General features: G+C 41.5%; 2 protein-coding genes across 2 annotated transcripts; one reads left to right on the top strand and one right to left on the bottom strand.

Moving 5' to 3' along the window:
• The first annotated feature begins 8,871 nt into the window (after nt 1-8,871).
• Nucleotides 8,872-11,243, top strand: K441DRAFT_663416 (glycoside hydrolase family 13 protein). The gene is made up of 6 exons (XM_067649192.1): nt 8,872-9,072; nt 9,126-9,506; nt 9,589-9,703; nt 9,761-10,241; nt 10,293-10,318; nt 10,368-11,243. The coding sequence occupies exons 1-6, from the start codon at nt 9,060-9,062 to the stop codon at nt 10,879-10,881; spliced, it is 1,530 nt and encodes a 509-aa protein (XP_067501686.1). The 5' UTR covers nt 8,872-9,059; the 3' UTR covers nt 10,882-11,243.
• A 165-nt stretch (nt 11,244-11,408) lies between these two features.
• Nucleotides 11,409-13,324, bottom strand: K441DRAFT_663415 (lytic polysaccharide monooxygenase). The gene has a single exon (XM_067649191.1). It carries the CDS (start codon nt 12,823-12,825, stop codon nt 11,863-11,865), a length of 963 nt encoding a protein of 320 aa, XP_067501685.1. The 5' UTR covers nt 12,826-13,324; the 3' UTR covers nt 11,409-11,862.
• Between the last annotated feature and the right edge of the window lie 1,396 nt (nt 13,325-14,720).

Genomic DNA, 14,720 nt, shown 5'->3' with positions numbered 1-14,720 from the left:
TAAAAGCTTAAAGTAGGTGCCAATCTTAATAGTAATTTATTCTTTCTCTACCCTTATTCTAACTACCTAGGCTACGCCGTAACTAACTCTAATATTAGCTATATAGGAACAGATAAAGGCTATATAGGCGGATTAGTTAACAGAGCGCTAGAACCAGATTTTAGGGCTTCTATAATAAGGCGTCTTAAAAAGATATTAAGTAACTATATATAGCAACGACCCTACTATACGAGTAATTCTAAATCCATTTAAATATAGTCTTAATAATCTTTCTAACCTGGATTCCGACTATAACGTAGGATTTAATAAGTAGCGCTTTAATATACTTCTACCGGTATATAACTACTTATAATAATAGTTCTAAACTAATACTTATATCTAAGTACTTAACGCGTCCCTTTTCTTAAACCTAAACACCTCCCGCCCTTCTGGCACTGTTACTTAGCCTAATATACCCTATAATATATCGCCTAATTAGACCAACTATAGTACCAATTACTAAGGCGGTAGGCCTAATAATATTAGCGACCCTAATAGCGGTATAGATAGCGGGACTAATATAAATAAGTATTGTGACGGATATAGTAGAGTTAATATAGATAAAGATGGTAATGCGGATAATAGAACGGATATAGCTTTAGGTGAAAATATAGATAATTAGAATAGTGTAAGAAAGGGGGGCAATAAATATAATAGAGTGGATATAGGCAATAATACTAGCGTAAATAGTAGAGAAGATATAGATAAGGATAGTGGCGCCGGCAATAATTTCGGAAATAGTACCTATAAGCTTATCTTTAAAGGTATAAAATCGCGGAATTGGAAACGTACCATTAATATACTATATCGCTGGAATTACAAATAGTTGATAGCTGTAGTTAAGCTATTTAAAAAGACGCTTAGGGCTAAACCTAATACAAGTCTTTAGTATACTATTAGAAAAGGGGTTAAGTCTGTACTATTTAATAATAAGGATTTAGATATCTTTAAAACGAGGGTAAAGGAGGGGCTAGGCAAGGCAAATGCTTTATAGTCTATAATAAGTTTAGAGGAGTAGCTATTTTATATAGTAGTTATAATATAAATATATTTTTAAAGGCATATTATAGTAATCTATGGCAATCTATAGTAATCTATGGCAATCTATAGCAGTATATTATAATTTATATAGTTTGTACAGTTTATACAGTTTGTATAATTTATACAGTTAGTATAGTTTATACAGTTCGTACAGTTCGTACAGTTTGTATAGTTCGTATAGTTTGTACAGTTTGTATAGTTCGTATAGTTTGTACAGTTTGTACAGTTTACACGCTATTTATTTATAGGGTAGCAAAAAGCTAGCATTAGTTTGGTAGTTAAGCGTTTTGCCATAATTTGCTATTAGATACTGCAAACTTATTATAAAACGCGCGGTTTGCTATTAGATGCTGCAAACTTGTTACAAAACGCACGGTTTGCACAATTCGCTAACGACCATATCTACCTGCCGCAACCGTACAGTTTGCGGCAATTTGCCGCAAACCGCAACAACCAGCCCAAAAAAAAATCCTGATGGTTAAGGTAAGAAGATTAATATTATTAACGCTAATTCTCTAAAGTAAGGATATATAGAGTAACACGCTTATAAAGCTTATATTACTTTTATCTATTAACCTAAGGCTTTATTTAATCTCTTTATTGCCGCCTAATACTAAAAACTAATTAAGGATGACGTTCTTACCCTAAATAAACGTTTTTTCTAGTAAATAAACCATCTCGATTAGGGACTACTCTATATACCTATTAATCTTCCTACTACTAAGCTCTTTATATTTATTAATAGATTGTTTATAAATAATAAAGATTTTAGCTCTTAGTTAGGATATAAAATTATTATTATAAATAAATCTACTAGAGAGAATAACTTTATAATCTATAGCAATTTTATCTACTAGAGCTTAACTAAGAGTAAGCGCGTTACTTAAAGCGTTCTAGCGTTAGAGATATATAGAATAGTTAGCGGAGTTAATATAGTAATTACAATTAGAACTACCCTAAAGATAATTATAGATTAACTCGAACTTCCTATTATCCCTATAATTATATATACCGACTTATATTCCCTCTATAAGTGTTTAGTTAAGCTTAGTACTATAAAGAAGAAGCGCCTTATAATTAATATTATAGTACTTTAGTAATCCTATAAGCGTTAAAAACTCTTTAAATTTTAATAGATTAATAGCTAAAATAACCTAGTAGATATAATGACAAAGGTAAACCTAAATAAGGCACTAGAGACGTTTGTTAATATAAATACTCTATATATATAAGTTAAAGGTTAGGTTAAAAGGGAGTCCTTAGAAATTTCTTAGTTATATAAGGTCTTAAGATATCTAAAAACTTTAACTAGCGGTTAAAGTTATTTAATTAGTTAGATTCTCTTACTAAGACTTTTTTTAGAGGGGGAGTATAACATTCTATAGACTCTAACTTAACCTAGCTAATTAGGATTTTCCATCCCCAGGATAGAAAATTGCTATTAGCTCGCTTACTACTAGTGCCTTAGCGGCCCTCTAAATAAGATATCTACCTATAACTTCTAAGTAAGAAAGCACTACGTGCTAAGAGGCAAATTTTAGGATAGCGAGACTTATATTACAATAGTAATAGTAAGTAAGAAGAATTAATATTTATTATGCTAGTTAAGCGGTATATATATATATAGATAGCAACCATAAAAGAAGAGTTACTAGTATTGGGGATAAAGGTAAGTAGTTACTATATAAGGCAAATTGCCATTATATATAGCAAGTTGCCGTCACGTGTTGCCGCGGTAGTAGCGTAGTGAGGAGCCTTAAGCTCCTCGCCCTCCTATATATACAGAACAACAATTATTATACTATCTACAAACCATAGCTATATAATATTACCTTATATAACCAACAGTTATAAAGCTTATTATTATTACTAGTGTTATTAATTATTAAGGAGCTAAGCTTATAATTAAATTAATACTTTTAAATTATTAATACTAGGGCTATTACTATATTTTTAGTAGAGTGTAATCCTTATAGTTATAGAAGGCCTAAAAGTACTAATTAAAGCTTTTTACCTTTATTAATAAAATAAGCCACTATACTAAATAGTAATATTCCGTTTATAGATGTCTAGATATTATAGATAAGATTAATTTTACTAAGTGTAGTAAGGAGAAGGTCTTTAATATTAACGCGTTACTATTTAAATATAGTTTTAATCTAATTGCTTAATAATATAGGCGCCTTTATAAGACAGTCTTAAATCTAAGAACGGTTAAATATTAACAGAGCGTATATAGAAGGACTTATAGCTTAATAAAAGGTAATATTTTATAGAATTGTCTAATTAATATAGGCTTAAATATAGCCAGCTGCCTAGAACGGCTGGCATTTATAACTACTAGCGGAAGTAAAAGCTTCTACAGCTAGTCGTTATATTCTACTATTATAACTTTTAGGGTTAATAATAAGGTTATACTTTAATTTTAAATAGCCGTTAATATAATTATTATTATTAATTATAAGTAAAGTATCTAGTCTTTAAGCTAAATAGCAGAGCTTATATAGCTAAAGACTCTTTTTACCTAAAGGACCGTTCTAAAAAGGTTCTACTTTATACTTTTATATTAGTAATATAGAAGCTTTACTTAATAGTAACCGCTTATTAGTAACTTGGTATCTATATTTACTAATAAGCTTACTATATATTATTAGGTAGAGATTATCCTAATTAATAAAAAAGATATAGCCGTAGTTCTAATTAGCTAAAGGAAGCTTTTATAATATAAAATTATCTTAATTACCCAATTTGGTATTATTATTAATTAGAAAAGGGGAGGAAGTAGTTAATCTATAAACCCTACGCGGTGTTAAAAAAGTTAAGTAACTTGTAGATTATAAATTTAATAAGAAAGAAGCAGAGGAAGAAGTAAAGGAAGAAACTTTACTACCTAGCTAACGCGTAAAATGTAATATATGTTATATTTTATATAGGTAGTAAAGTAGTATATTTTAGTATAGGAAAACGGGTTTATAGCGCGTATAGAGATATTAGGGAAATTGCTTTATTTACTATAGCTAAGTAAGAGATTCCTATAGGTTTCTTATTACTTAGCGTATAATCTTAGTTAAAGATTTAAATATCCTTAACTTCTACTAAAAGCTTTAACTTACCACTAAATCTTACTACTAAGGCAGCGAGCTACTAGCTAGCTGCAGTCTTATAGCTAACTAACTATTATAACTCTATAAGCTCGCTAACTGCTTATATTATTAGCCTCTTAGCAGCGACGCTAGCAGTGACGCTAACTTTTAAATATACTGGCTATCGCTTCTATTACAGCTTTAATTACCTTATTTAAAATCTTATTTAGCCCTAGCGCTTTACTAGTAGGGAGTTTTTATATAGTGTTCTCTATTTCTTTTACTAATATTATATAGCTTATTTTAATTAATAAGGGGTAGGGTTAGCTACTAATATCTTATAGGTCCGCTTAGCCCGCGCCTAAAAAGAACCTCTCTACTAATATTTTAATTTTCTCCTCGTTATTATTTATATATTAGTTCTGTTAATATTACTATTTATGCGATCCCCTCTCAAATAATTCCAAAGTCTCCTGCTTCCATCATGCTTCTCTTACTCTTAACCTAAGCTTATTAGGGTCCTCTTGCCTCTAATCCGATATTGAATGTGAACATCCTAGATGCGCGAAGGCGCGTAGGGGAGCAGGCACTGAAGTCTCCCGAAGGTCCTTCCGCTTTCCTCACACTGACCCTTTCCTCGCGCCGTGCCAACCAAGACTTGCCTGCAAGTCTAGTATGTCTATGATATTAGGTAACCTTCACTCAATAAATCAGCCATCAAAGCATCGAGCACCTAAGCTATTAGACGTGTGCAACGTTCAAATACATTACCAAAACCATTAAAAGTGTAAAAGCGCGCGGGAAAGCCGAACCGGAAGTTCTTTCCATTTGCCTTACTTGCCGCCTCGTAGCATTTCTGTTGACACCCACGTGTGCCGTATGTTTGTTTGGATTTTCAGTGGCCAGATAGCCCGTCTTCCCTCATCCCCACCCATCTCTTCTTCATCCCACTTCTTCTTCATCCAACCTCTCCTTCATCCAACCTCTCTCTCATCCAACCTCTCCTTCATCCAACTCTTCTTCATCCATCTCTTCCTCATGGATCTCCCTTTGTGCAAGAGAGCTCGTCAGTCTCCAAAGGAATTTTCCTCTCTTGTCTTCTCATTACGGCCACCGTCTGTCTCTTCCTTGTCCGTCCTGCCTTTGCCAGTTCGTCCCGCGTGCTCTTTCCACAGTCATCTACATCCTGACTGCAGCTTGGACTTCAGAACGACTTTCGACTGCGGCTACACCCTCCTGTCACAGACTTTCTTCCAGACAAGGAGAGTCTGGCGTCACAGCCGCAAGCTCGATATCATCACCAGTCCAACAGTTCGACCAGGTCAAAGGAAACCGCGGAATCCACGCCTCACGCCTTCAAAGGCCCGCAGTCTTGCCCAGCGTCCCACAGCACCCACCACACTACGTCGACTCTATCGTCGATGCATACACGGGGTATCGGGGTTCTGGAAGGATGTAATGAGGGTACTTTGAAAGGTAGGGATGGCCTCCCAGTGATCCCAGACTCCGACGCTGAGGTTGTACACGGCTGAGAGGTTTGGTGGGTTCGGACTTAGGTAACCCCCTTACCTCGTTGATGACTAACAAGAAAAGAACAACTGGAGGGGTTGCAGGGAGAGGGGGGCCGGGGTTTTTGTATTGCACAGCACTTCCTCCCCCACCCAACTCAGTCAAGTGCAACTTTCGCGCAGGCTGACCCAAAGGAATGGGCCAGGTTCGTTCCACGGTTCGCAATTCTTGTTTCGTCAAGCGTTTCCCTTTCTTCGTTGCTCTCCCACGGTTCAAGTTCATCGTCCGCAGCTCCTGCTTCCGCGTCAGTTTCAACGTGTCCTTTCCACGCCATCTTTCCGTTTTCGCGATCTCGTACCTTTTCGGCTTCGTTGCGGTTGGACCTAGTCTTCACCAGCGCTCATTCATGTACTTGGCTGTCAACCAAGCCATGGATACGCGGGTGGCAGGCCGGGCATTGTATCGCCGTTGAGGTTACTGTCAGGTACACCACCTTATGACTCACCACCCTGTTTCTTGTCATTGTATGTCTTACTACCGGTTTCCATTACCTATTCATTACCTATTACCGACTGAGAGGCAATATCGACGGGGTGACAACTGAGTAACAGTTACCAAACCGTCGTCGTTAGCCTTTTCCACCTACCTGTGTATATAGTGAGGCTCTAGAGCCTCTTGCAATAAGATAGAGTTCTCATTAGTAACTTGTCCGTTCGACACATTGGATCGTTGGGCTGCTGGGGGTTCAGGCGCGAAGGCTCTAGGCGGGCTTCCCATCGGTCACGACGATGCCGTGCGCATGTACCGTAGCTAGGCAAGGTACAAATCCATTCTTACTACTCTGCCTCGTATCGCTCCAATTGCTTGTGAAACCCATCAGGTGACTCGGGGCACCGCACGGGCTGCACACTAACTCCTGCCAAGTCTTGCTAACTTCTGGACCAACCAGACCCCTGCGCACCCCTGTCACAGCAAATCTTCTGCAAAGCATCTGAGAGCTTATAGGCCTCGTTTTAGTACAAACCGAATGTTTTAAAAATCAAATTTTGTATATTTCTACGTGCTACGTCCTAACTACAAAAGTTATTATATATTTTATTAATTAGATCCTTTAGTTAATCATATCTATATATTTATAGATTATAACCCCCTACTAAGAATACTGGGGGGCGAGATACATCGTTGTAAAACGTGTGAGGTAAGGATGTGGATAGGGAGTCCAATGATAGAACAATAGGTATATTGTATAGACAGAGACGAATCCTTAAGGGAAAAGGAGGAGTCTGTGTGCGAGGTAGGAAGGGTTTTCCCTAGGCACGTACAGAGCACGTGCCTCACGGGCGAGTCACCCCTGGGTTGCCCCAGGACCGCCCGTACCTTGCGGCTATATAACTATCTACTCAGGTTTCACCTAATAAAACGTAAGTTAGATTTTAAACCAAAACCGACCGACTACCTATATCCAACTTCTTATTAAATAAAGCTATAATATTACCGTAATATAGAGGCGATAGAGAAAATAAAGAGCTTTTATGTGAGGTGACAGGCTCCGCACCACCCAGCCACAGCACAAACCCACAAAAGGTAAGCGAGTGACTGGCAAGATGCCAGGCACGGCTGTGCGGAACAACATGTATAGGCGAGGTGACTTCGTCACCTGACATTTTAGCTCGTAGTATTTTGGTAATAATTAGACGTAGAGAAGTACGTAAGGTATAGTAGTGAGGCAAGATTGCGACAAAATTGCGATAATATACTGACTAATTGCCTATATCCAACTTCTTGTAAAATAGAGCTATAATATCGCCGTAATATAGAGGCAATAGAGAAGATAAAGAGCTTATAGCTTATAGTAATTTGGTAATAATTATACGTAGAGAAGTATATAAGGTATAGCAATAAATAAAATTGCGACAAATTTGCGATAAAATACTAACCAAAATGTGACCGACTGCCTATATTTAATATTTTGTATAATATAGCTATAATATTATTTTTAAATATAATAGACAGAGAAGCTAAAAAGTTCTTACCTTATAATATTTCTGTAATAACTGGACGTTATAAAGGGGTTGAGATACGGCAGTGAAAAAGGGTATTTTGACGCTCCGTTACCACCAAAGCTGGCCCATAAGCTCTCAGACTCTCGGGGAGAAATGCCTCTCGGTGTAATATGATTGGTTCAGGACTTGAGGCGTCCACAAGCGTGGCACTAGATCCTTGGCGTCATGCCGTGGCAGTATTTCTCCCTGGGGGTCTGATTTATGAGATAAACCTAAGTCAAAACAGCGAGAGTTACCAGTGTAGAATTCAATTGTAAATCTAACCACCCCTATGCCTGGCAATTATGCTAGGATTGATGTAGATATTGTTCAGAAGTCTCAAAATAACGTTCCACTAAATAAGATAGCTAAAATACTACCCCCGAAGCCCTGGCCACTGCCCTATTTTGAACCTCTCTATATTAACATGGAACCACTATGGCTTACCAAGCACTCTATTTGGCTGCGGTGTGTGCTAAATACTATTCTATAGGAAGGACGAGCTGGCTACCTTATATTAAGCGATCTAACTCTGAAGAATAGGTTTACATATTACTTTTATATGACAATTAAGTAATATCATCAGCTTTATATTTCTGAGCACGGGTCTTGATTCTGCTAACTTGATTGGCTAGCCCTTATCGATAACCGTACGACCCATTTTGAGGCACATATTCTGCTGTTTAATCCCACACTAGTTGTGGTCTATCATAATCGTCACACATGTGTCTGGTGTATTATGGAGCTGAAGGAGGCATAGCAGAGCTATCTCTGCTTATGAATATTAAACAAGACCTCTAGATCTGTATCTATGATAATGCAATAAATCTTAGCGAGAACCTTGCACGCCACACATCACAGAGCTCGATTATTCGTTCGCTTCTGCAAATAATGTGGCTGAAAACTGCCATGCATGGATCGGCATTTGATCGGCGCTGTACTGCAAGGAAGCCTAACTTAGGGCTGTATTTTTGTATGGCTTTAAGGTGGTGTGTTTAGGATTGAGGAGAGTTTTTGCAAAACTTGGAAATATGTTCTCGCTTCTACCTGCCCTGCAAAGCACGAAAGCGTCAGCGGCGCACTTGGCTCATATGCGGCTTATCATTTTCCACCCTACCGTCTTCCAGGGGTCATGGATATGGCACACAACCCTAGAGGAGACAAGGGCATTATCAGGGCCAGGCCAGTGAGGTCTCAATGACGACGTGTTTGAACAGGAATTCACAAGCTACATAATATGACTTCCCTAGTGTCCCCAATTTTATTTCTTCATCGCAATCTTCTCTTCTACTTTTTACTTACTCAATCCTTTTCACTTGCCTAATATAACACAAATATCTCCAAGATGGGAGACCAAGGTAAGAATGTCCGATGGTCATGTTGTGGCGAGTGGCATGCTAATATGGAGAAGGCCGCAAGCCTACTGGAGAGAATACGACTCTCTTCCAAGGGTTTGAATGGAATGTGCCTGCCGACGGGAAGCATTGGAAGCGTCTGCTCGAGGCTCTCCCGAAGCTCAAGGCCATTGGCATTGACAACATCTGGCTTCCTCCTGGCTGCAAAGCTAGTAGCTCCAACGGCAATGGCTACGATGTCTACGACCTCTACGACCTTGGAGAATTTAATCAGAAAGGCTCTAGAGCAACAAAGTGGGGCACAAAAGAGGAATTGATGGAACTGGCCAAGTTGGCGAAAGAATCGGGCGTAGGATTATACTGGGATGCCGTGCTCAACCATAAAGCCGCTGCCGATAATACAGAGAAGTGCAAAGTTGTCGAGGTTGACCCAAATGGTACGCTAGTAGATGTTCACTCCACGTTGCCTTTATGGGTGGTTTTTAATATGGATCTACAAACTGACCCGGAATATTTTAGACCGCACCAAAGAGACTTCTGAGCCGTACGAGATCGAGGGATGGCTTGGCTTCGACTTCCCAGGACGAGACGATAAATACAGCTCTCAGAAATACCACTGGTACCACTTCAGCGGGTTAGTCCTATCGTTTACAGCAAAACTCTTACTATTCTAACCCCGTTCAATTTGCAGCACCGACTTCAATGCCGAGAACAACAAGCAGGCTATCTATAAAATTCTTGGAGACAACAAAGGCTGGTCCAGCTCTGTGGACAATGAGCAAGGAAATGCAGACTATATGATGTTTGCTGATCTGGATTATTCACATCCGGAAGTCCAGGAAGATGTCAAGAATTGGGGGGTATGGATCACAAAGGAGCTTGGATTGAAAGGCTTTAGATTGGACGCTGTGCAACACTTCTCGGAGAGATTCACGAACGAGTGGATTGAGAACCTCCAAGAGCAGTGTGGGCAAGATATCTTCATCGTGGGTGAATTTTGGGTCGGCGATACCAAGGTGATGGCAGAATGGCTCTCGAAAATGGACCACAAGTTCTCGCTATACGATGCGCCCTTGCTATACAATTTCTCGAGAATTTCGACTTCTGAGAAGGCAGACTTGAGGAAAGTTTTCGACAATTCCCTCGTTCAGGAAGAGCCTGTGAACGCGGTGGTAAGTAAGGAATCTACACATGGATTTCGCAGCTAACGAGTAATCATTCAGACCGTCGTCATGAACCACGATACGCAGTATGTTCCCTGCTGCAACTTCCATGAACTCGTACTAACTATTTCTTAGACCTGGCCAAACTGTCGCGACTCCAGTCGCAGGTTTCTTCAAGCCTCTGGCATACTGTCTCACTCTCCTGCGTCAAGATGGGTACCCCTGTCCCTTCTATGGAGACCTCTATGGGATGAAGGGGAAGCATCCAGAGCTTCCTTCCTGTGGCAATAAGCTCGCCGATATGATCCTGGCAAGGAAGCTTTATGCATATGGCAGCCAAGAAGACTACTGGGACGATCCCAATTGCATTGGTTGGGTCCGTCGTGGAACCTGGGATAAGCCGAACGGCCTGGCCTGCGTGATGAGCAACGCTGACCCTGGAGAAATACGGATGGCAGTTGGAGATATGCACAAGGGCGAAGTCTGGACAGATCTATTATTGTGGGAAGAGGCCAAGGTCACAATTGATGATGAAGGATATGGCCTGTTCCCGTGCCCTGGTATCAGCGTGAGCATTTGGGTCAACAAAGATGCGGAAGGTAGAGATAGGTTTCCGACTAAATTTGACTCAAATATCTACAAGGAGTAGGGAGTAGGGTTTTTTGAGAAGATCTTAGATTTTCTATCTAGACCCTGGACTTTTAGGCGGCCCTTCTGGATAGATGTAGAGATACGTCTAATGATATCAAGGGCTAAATAAGGCTTCCTAAGCCTTCTCATCCTAAGTAAAATGTCCCAGAGACTTCATCAACAACTAATTTCAAATGTGGTTTCAAGTCGCCAGGCTAGTTGTTGGAATCTGCAGCGTCCGTCCTCCGATGTCTCTCACTGGTTGGAAGCGATTTCCCCGCTTGCGTCATTTCAGCCCTATGGCCGCCACCCTCACAACACCGGATCTGACCCCTGAAGAGAGCGCGTCCTGTGGTAATAACCCGCATGGCGTTTGGCGCCCTTACGTATTAGCAAGATGATGCATATCAATCGATAGGAATCCTTTGAGGCCTAATTCATCTCGATTCGATCTTCATGTCTTTTCTCGCGTGGAAAGCATTATTGCTACGATATCGAAGACGTCACTACTTAAACATGCGGCTCTACAGCTCTATAAGAGCTCTGCACATAGCTAAGCCCACACAGGAAATTATACTAAAGTTAAGCCAGAGACCGCGTGAATTGTTGATTCGATAGTAGTAAAATATTCTATTTCTGCATACCACTCCGGCTTTTTTTAAGCAGAAAAATTGGCAGTATTCTTTTTTAATATATACTTTGATACCTTGATATGTGGCATGATAAACCTTCAATACCGCACTACTTCTACATTCCTCATTTTTGCATTGGTGGAATAAGAAAGCAGGGTCGTGTTACTGATCTCAAGCAATTTAACGCCGTTGTCTCGACACAATGTCCTAACCATGCATATGCGAAAGATGCAAGAATTCATGGACACTAAGAGAAAGAAAGAAAGAAAGAAAGGGAGAATAGACAACATGACTTCCTTAAAGCTAGGGTACGATAGGAAAAGAGCGTAAAGAAACCTCTTCCATGCACACCAGTAGGAGCCTCCGCCCTAATAACCGCATTTATTAGCTGGGGTAGGAAGTACAAGAGGATATTCCCCATCGCCTTGCACAACGTCCGGACCTGGATTCGGATATTTAACCTCGGCCGTCGTTTTTACAGACTCGCAGCCGTTGTCGATATCTGCAAAGAGCATCTGGGGACGGGACGCGTAGGCCACCGACGCTGCCGCCCGCCTGAGCTGCGATGCGCTGACCGAGTCGTTGTCGATCCGCTTAAGATACTGAAGGTGCTGCAGATGAGCCTTACGCTGGACAAGACTGCGGGCGGCGTTGGGCCCTGGGCACTTGCAGGCGCAGTTGTCAGCAGTGCAATTGCAAGAACAGCCATGCAGTGCGTACGTCGAGGACGAAGTGGGTTGGGCCGCTGATGCTGTGGAAGATGCTGCAGCTACGGTGGAGTTTGCGGCGATGGCGGACGCAGCTGGTTGCTGTTCTGGAGCGCCGCCCTCCGTGATAGTAACGGCTGCGCAGTTCATGTTGAACTCCTGTTCACGGTTGATCCACGTCCAAGCAAAGACGACGTTACCGGTGGGAATGTCTGCCGGGACGGTGAAGTTGAAATTTTGGCCGTTCGGGCCGTCTCCATTGTTTCGGTGTGGACAATTGCCTTCGTAGCTCGTGGCCACTTGAAACGTGGCCCCCTTGTCAACGCTGAAGCCCACCTGACAGCTTCCGCCGTAGTGGTTGCCGATGCCAGTCAGGTTGAAATTCTGCACGCTGCCGGCGGCCCAGGTCGCAACTGGAGCACCTTCCGGGAGTTCTAAGAGGTCTAGATACCCACGACAAGGCATCGGGGTGGTGCGACCACAGCATCCGTATGGGAAATCAAGGTATGGATCTCCGGTACCGGTGGTGTGTGGATTATTCGATGCATTAAAGGTAGGCGGGTAGTTGAGGTGCATGTGAGCCCGCACCGCAGTAGCCGTAAACAAGAGCAGGGAGAGAATCATGGTGTGTATCTGGTGAGAATGTAGGGTTCAGGAAGGGAGTAGAAGAGCTCCCAGTAGTAAGACGAGGAATGGGTGAAGTATCCCCGACGTTTGAGAGAAGAAAGCGCTGTCTTTGTACAATAGAGCCTCGAATAAGTGAGTGGAATATTTGACGAAGGAACGGCTGTATGTCTTAAAGATATATGTGTGTAACGAAAGATTGCGATCAAGTGAAGTCTTCTCAACGAAGCCTTGAGACGGTGCTTAATCTGGGCCAGCCAAGAGAAGGGTGTTTGGTAAAGAAATGAAGGAATGGAGGACCGTCGGATAATTTTCTATGCGGCGGATCAAAAGTCGATCAACGATGATGGGAATAACTGGCGTTCAAATGAGTGAATGAAGTGCAAAGAGATTGAGATAAGGAGGTTGAGAGGCCTGCTCGTCCCTTTACCTTTAAGCATCAGAGATGACTCTCGTGGCTATAGCGGCGTAGCATAGTATTTAAGGCATTCACAATTCGACTTCCACGCGTTGAGAGGGTGGCCGTTTTCCGGCCGTTTCTTCACTTCTCGTCCAATCGGTGATCAACTACAGGGATCTTGTAGGCGCCAAATGTTTCGAAACAGCCGAATTGCCAAATCTGTTACACAGCACCACTCTTGCCGACTTACTAACAGACGATGCTGTTGTATTGGCATTGGTCTCCTGTTTCGGTAGCTCTTGCGTTGGTACATGGATTTCGCAATCCTTGAAACTTCGTAAAGTCGCTCAATCTAGAAGTTGCGTCGATTGAGCCTTGATCAACACCAAGTGGCTTAACGCCGTCGCATATACCCTGGCTTGTAGATCCGCATAAAATCAGCCATAAAAAGCCTCTCTACAGGGGACCCCTACACATGTATAACGGAAAGCTTAAAATACTTCGTAAAATAAGGCGTTTCCTCGCTTACACACCTATATCAGGTAAAGTACATAGTGATCGTCGCGATCGATCGAGCCATGATGTAGTTGTGGAGACTTGACGTCTTAGTAGTTCCTTCTTACTGCCCTCATTTTCCTCACGACGTCACGATCGTCGTTTTGTTACCATAAGAAGCTCGAAGTAAGGTAGGCGTATTATACGATTTTGAAATCTCAAAAAATAAAGCCCGGCGCCAGCTCATGCAGGAAGCTAACCATGGCTCCCTTGCGGAGTCTCTCGCCCAAATCAGCATCCTCTAGGCCGTATTCAAACTCCCTGCAAGCCTCCTAAATTAGCTCTAACTAGTGTAAGGAATTTTGTGCATGTGGTGGAGGCGGCCGTTGTAAGAGCGAGCATCAAGGGTATGAAATGTCGGCGGAGTCTTTTGCGGAGTGGCTCTATGAAACTCGGGTGCGCAGAGGGCACGTGAATAACTTCAAATGCTTTACCCTATTGTGTTCAAACTGATAATAATAGGATATTCTCGATCACTTTCTTCCGCCTTCAAGTTGGTTGGGTTGAGACTTTGGCGAGCGTCAATGGAAGGTCTACAACTCACGGACCAACAGCTTCGAATTATTTGCAATAACGGTATAATATTAGTATCACTAGGTTCAGTGACCTCTATAGTCTAATTTAAAGCTCATGCAGCTAGGACTCTCTAAAAGCTGCACATTTCAATCCTTGCAGAAAATGAAGCAAGGGAACCGCCCCGTGTAACCCTAGATATGATAGTTACAGCTTAGAAACCCTAATAAAAACACAAAGTAAAGAAGAGAAGTTTATCCGGCAAGTTTCATGTAAAGGCCCACAAGGTCTAACAGAGACCATAATCTGAATTCACTGATTGGTTGAGCCTAAGGAGCCACGTAGCTGTATGCACCGGGTTTAAATCCGGTTGGTGTTGGAGAAGAGTGTTGGCGGAACTCAAGACTAAAGATTGAAAGAATGGCAA

Source organism: Cenococcum geophilum (assembly GCF_001692895.1).
Source record: "Cenococcum geophilum 1.58 unplaced genomic scaffold K441scaffold_33, whole genome shotgun sequence".
Classification (NCBI taxonomy): Eukaryota; Fungi; Ascomycota; class Dothideomycetes; order Gloniales; family Gloniaceae; genus Cenococcum; species Cenococcum geophilum.
This window is presented reverse-complemented; position numbering and strand designations above follow the sequence as displayed.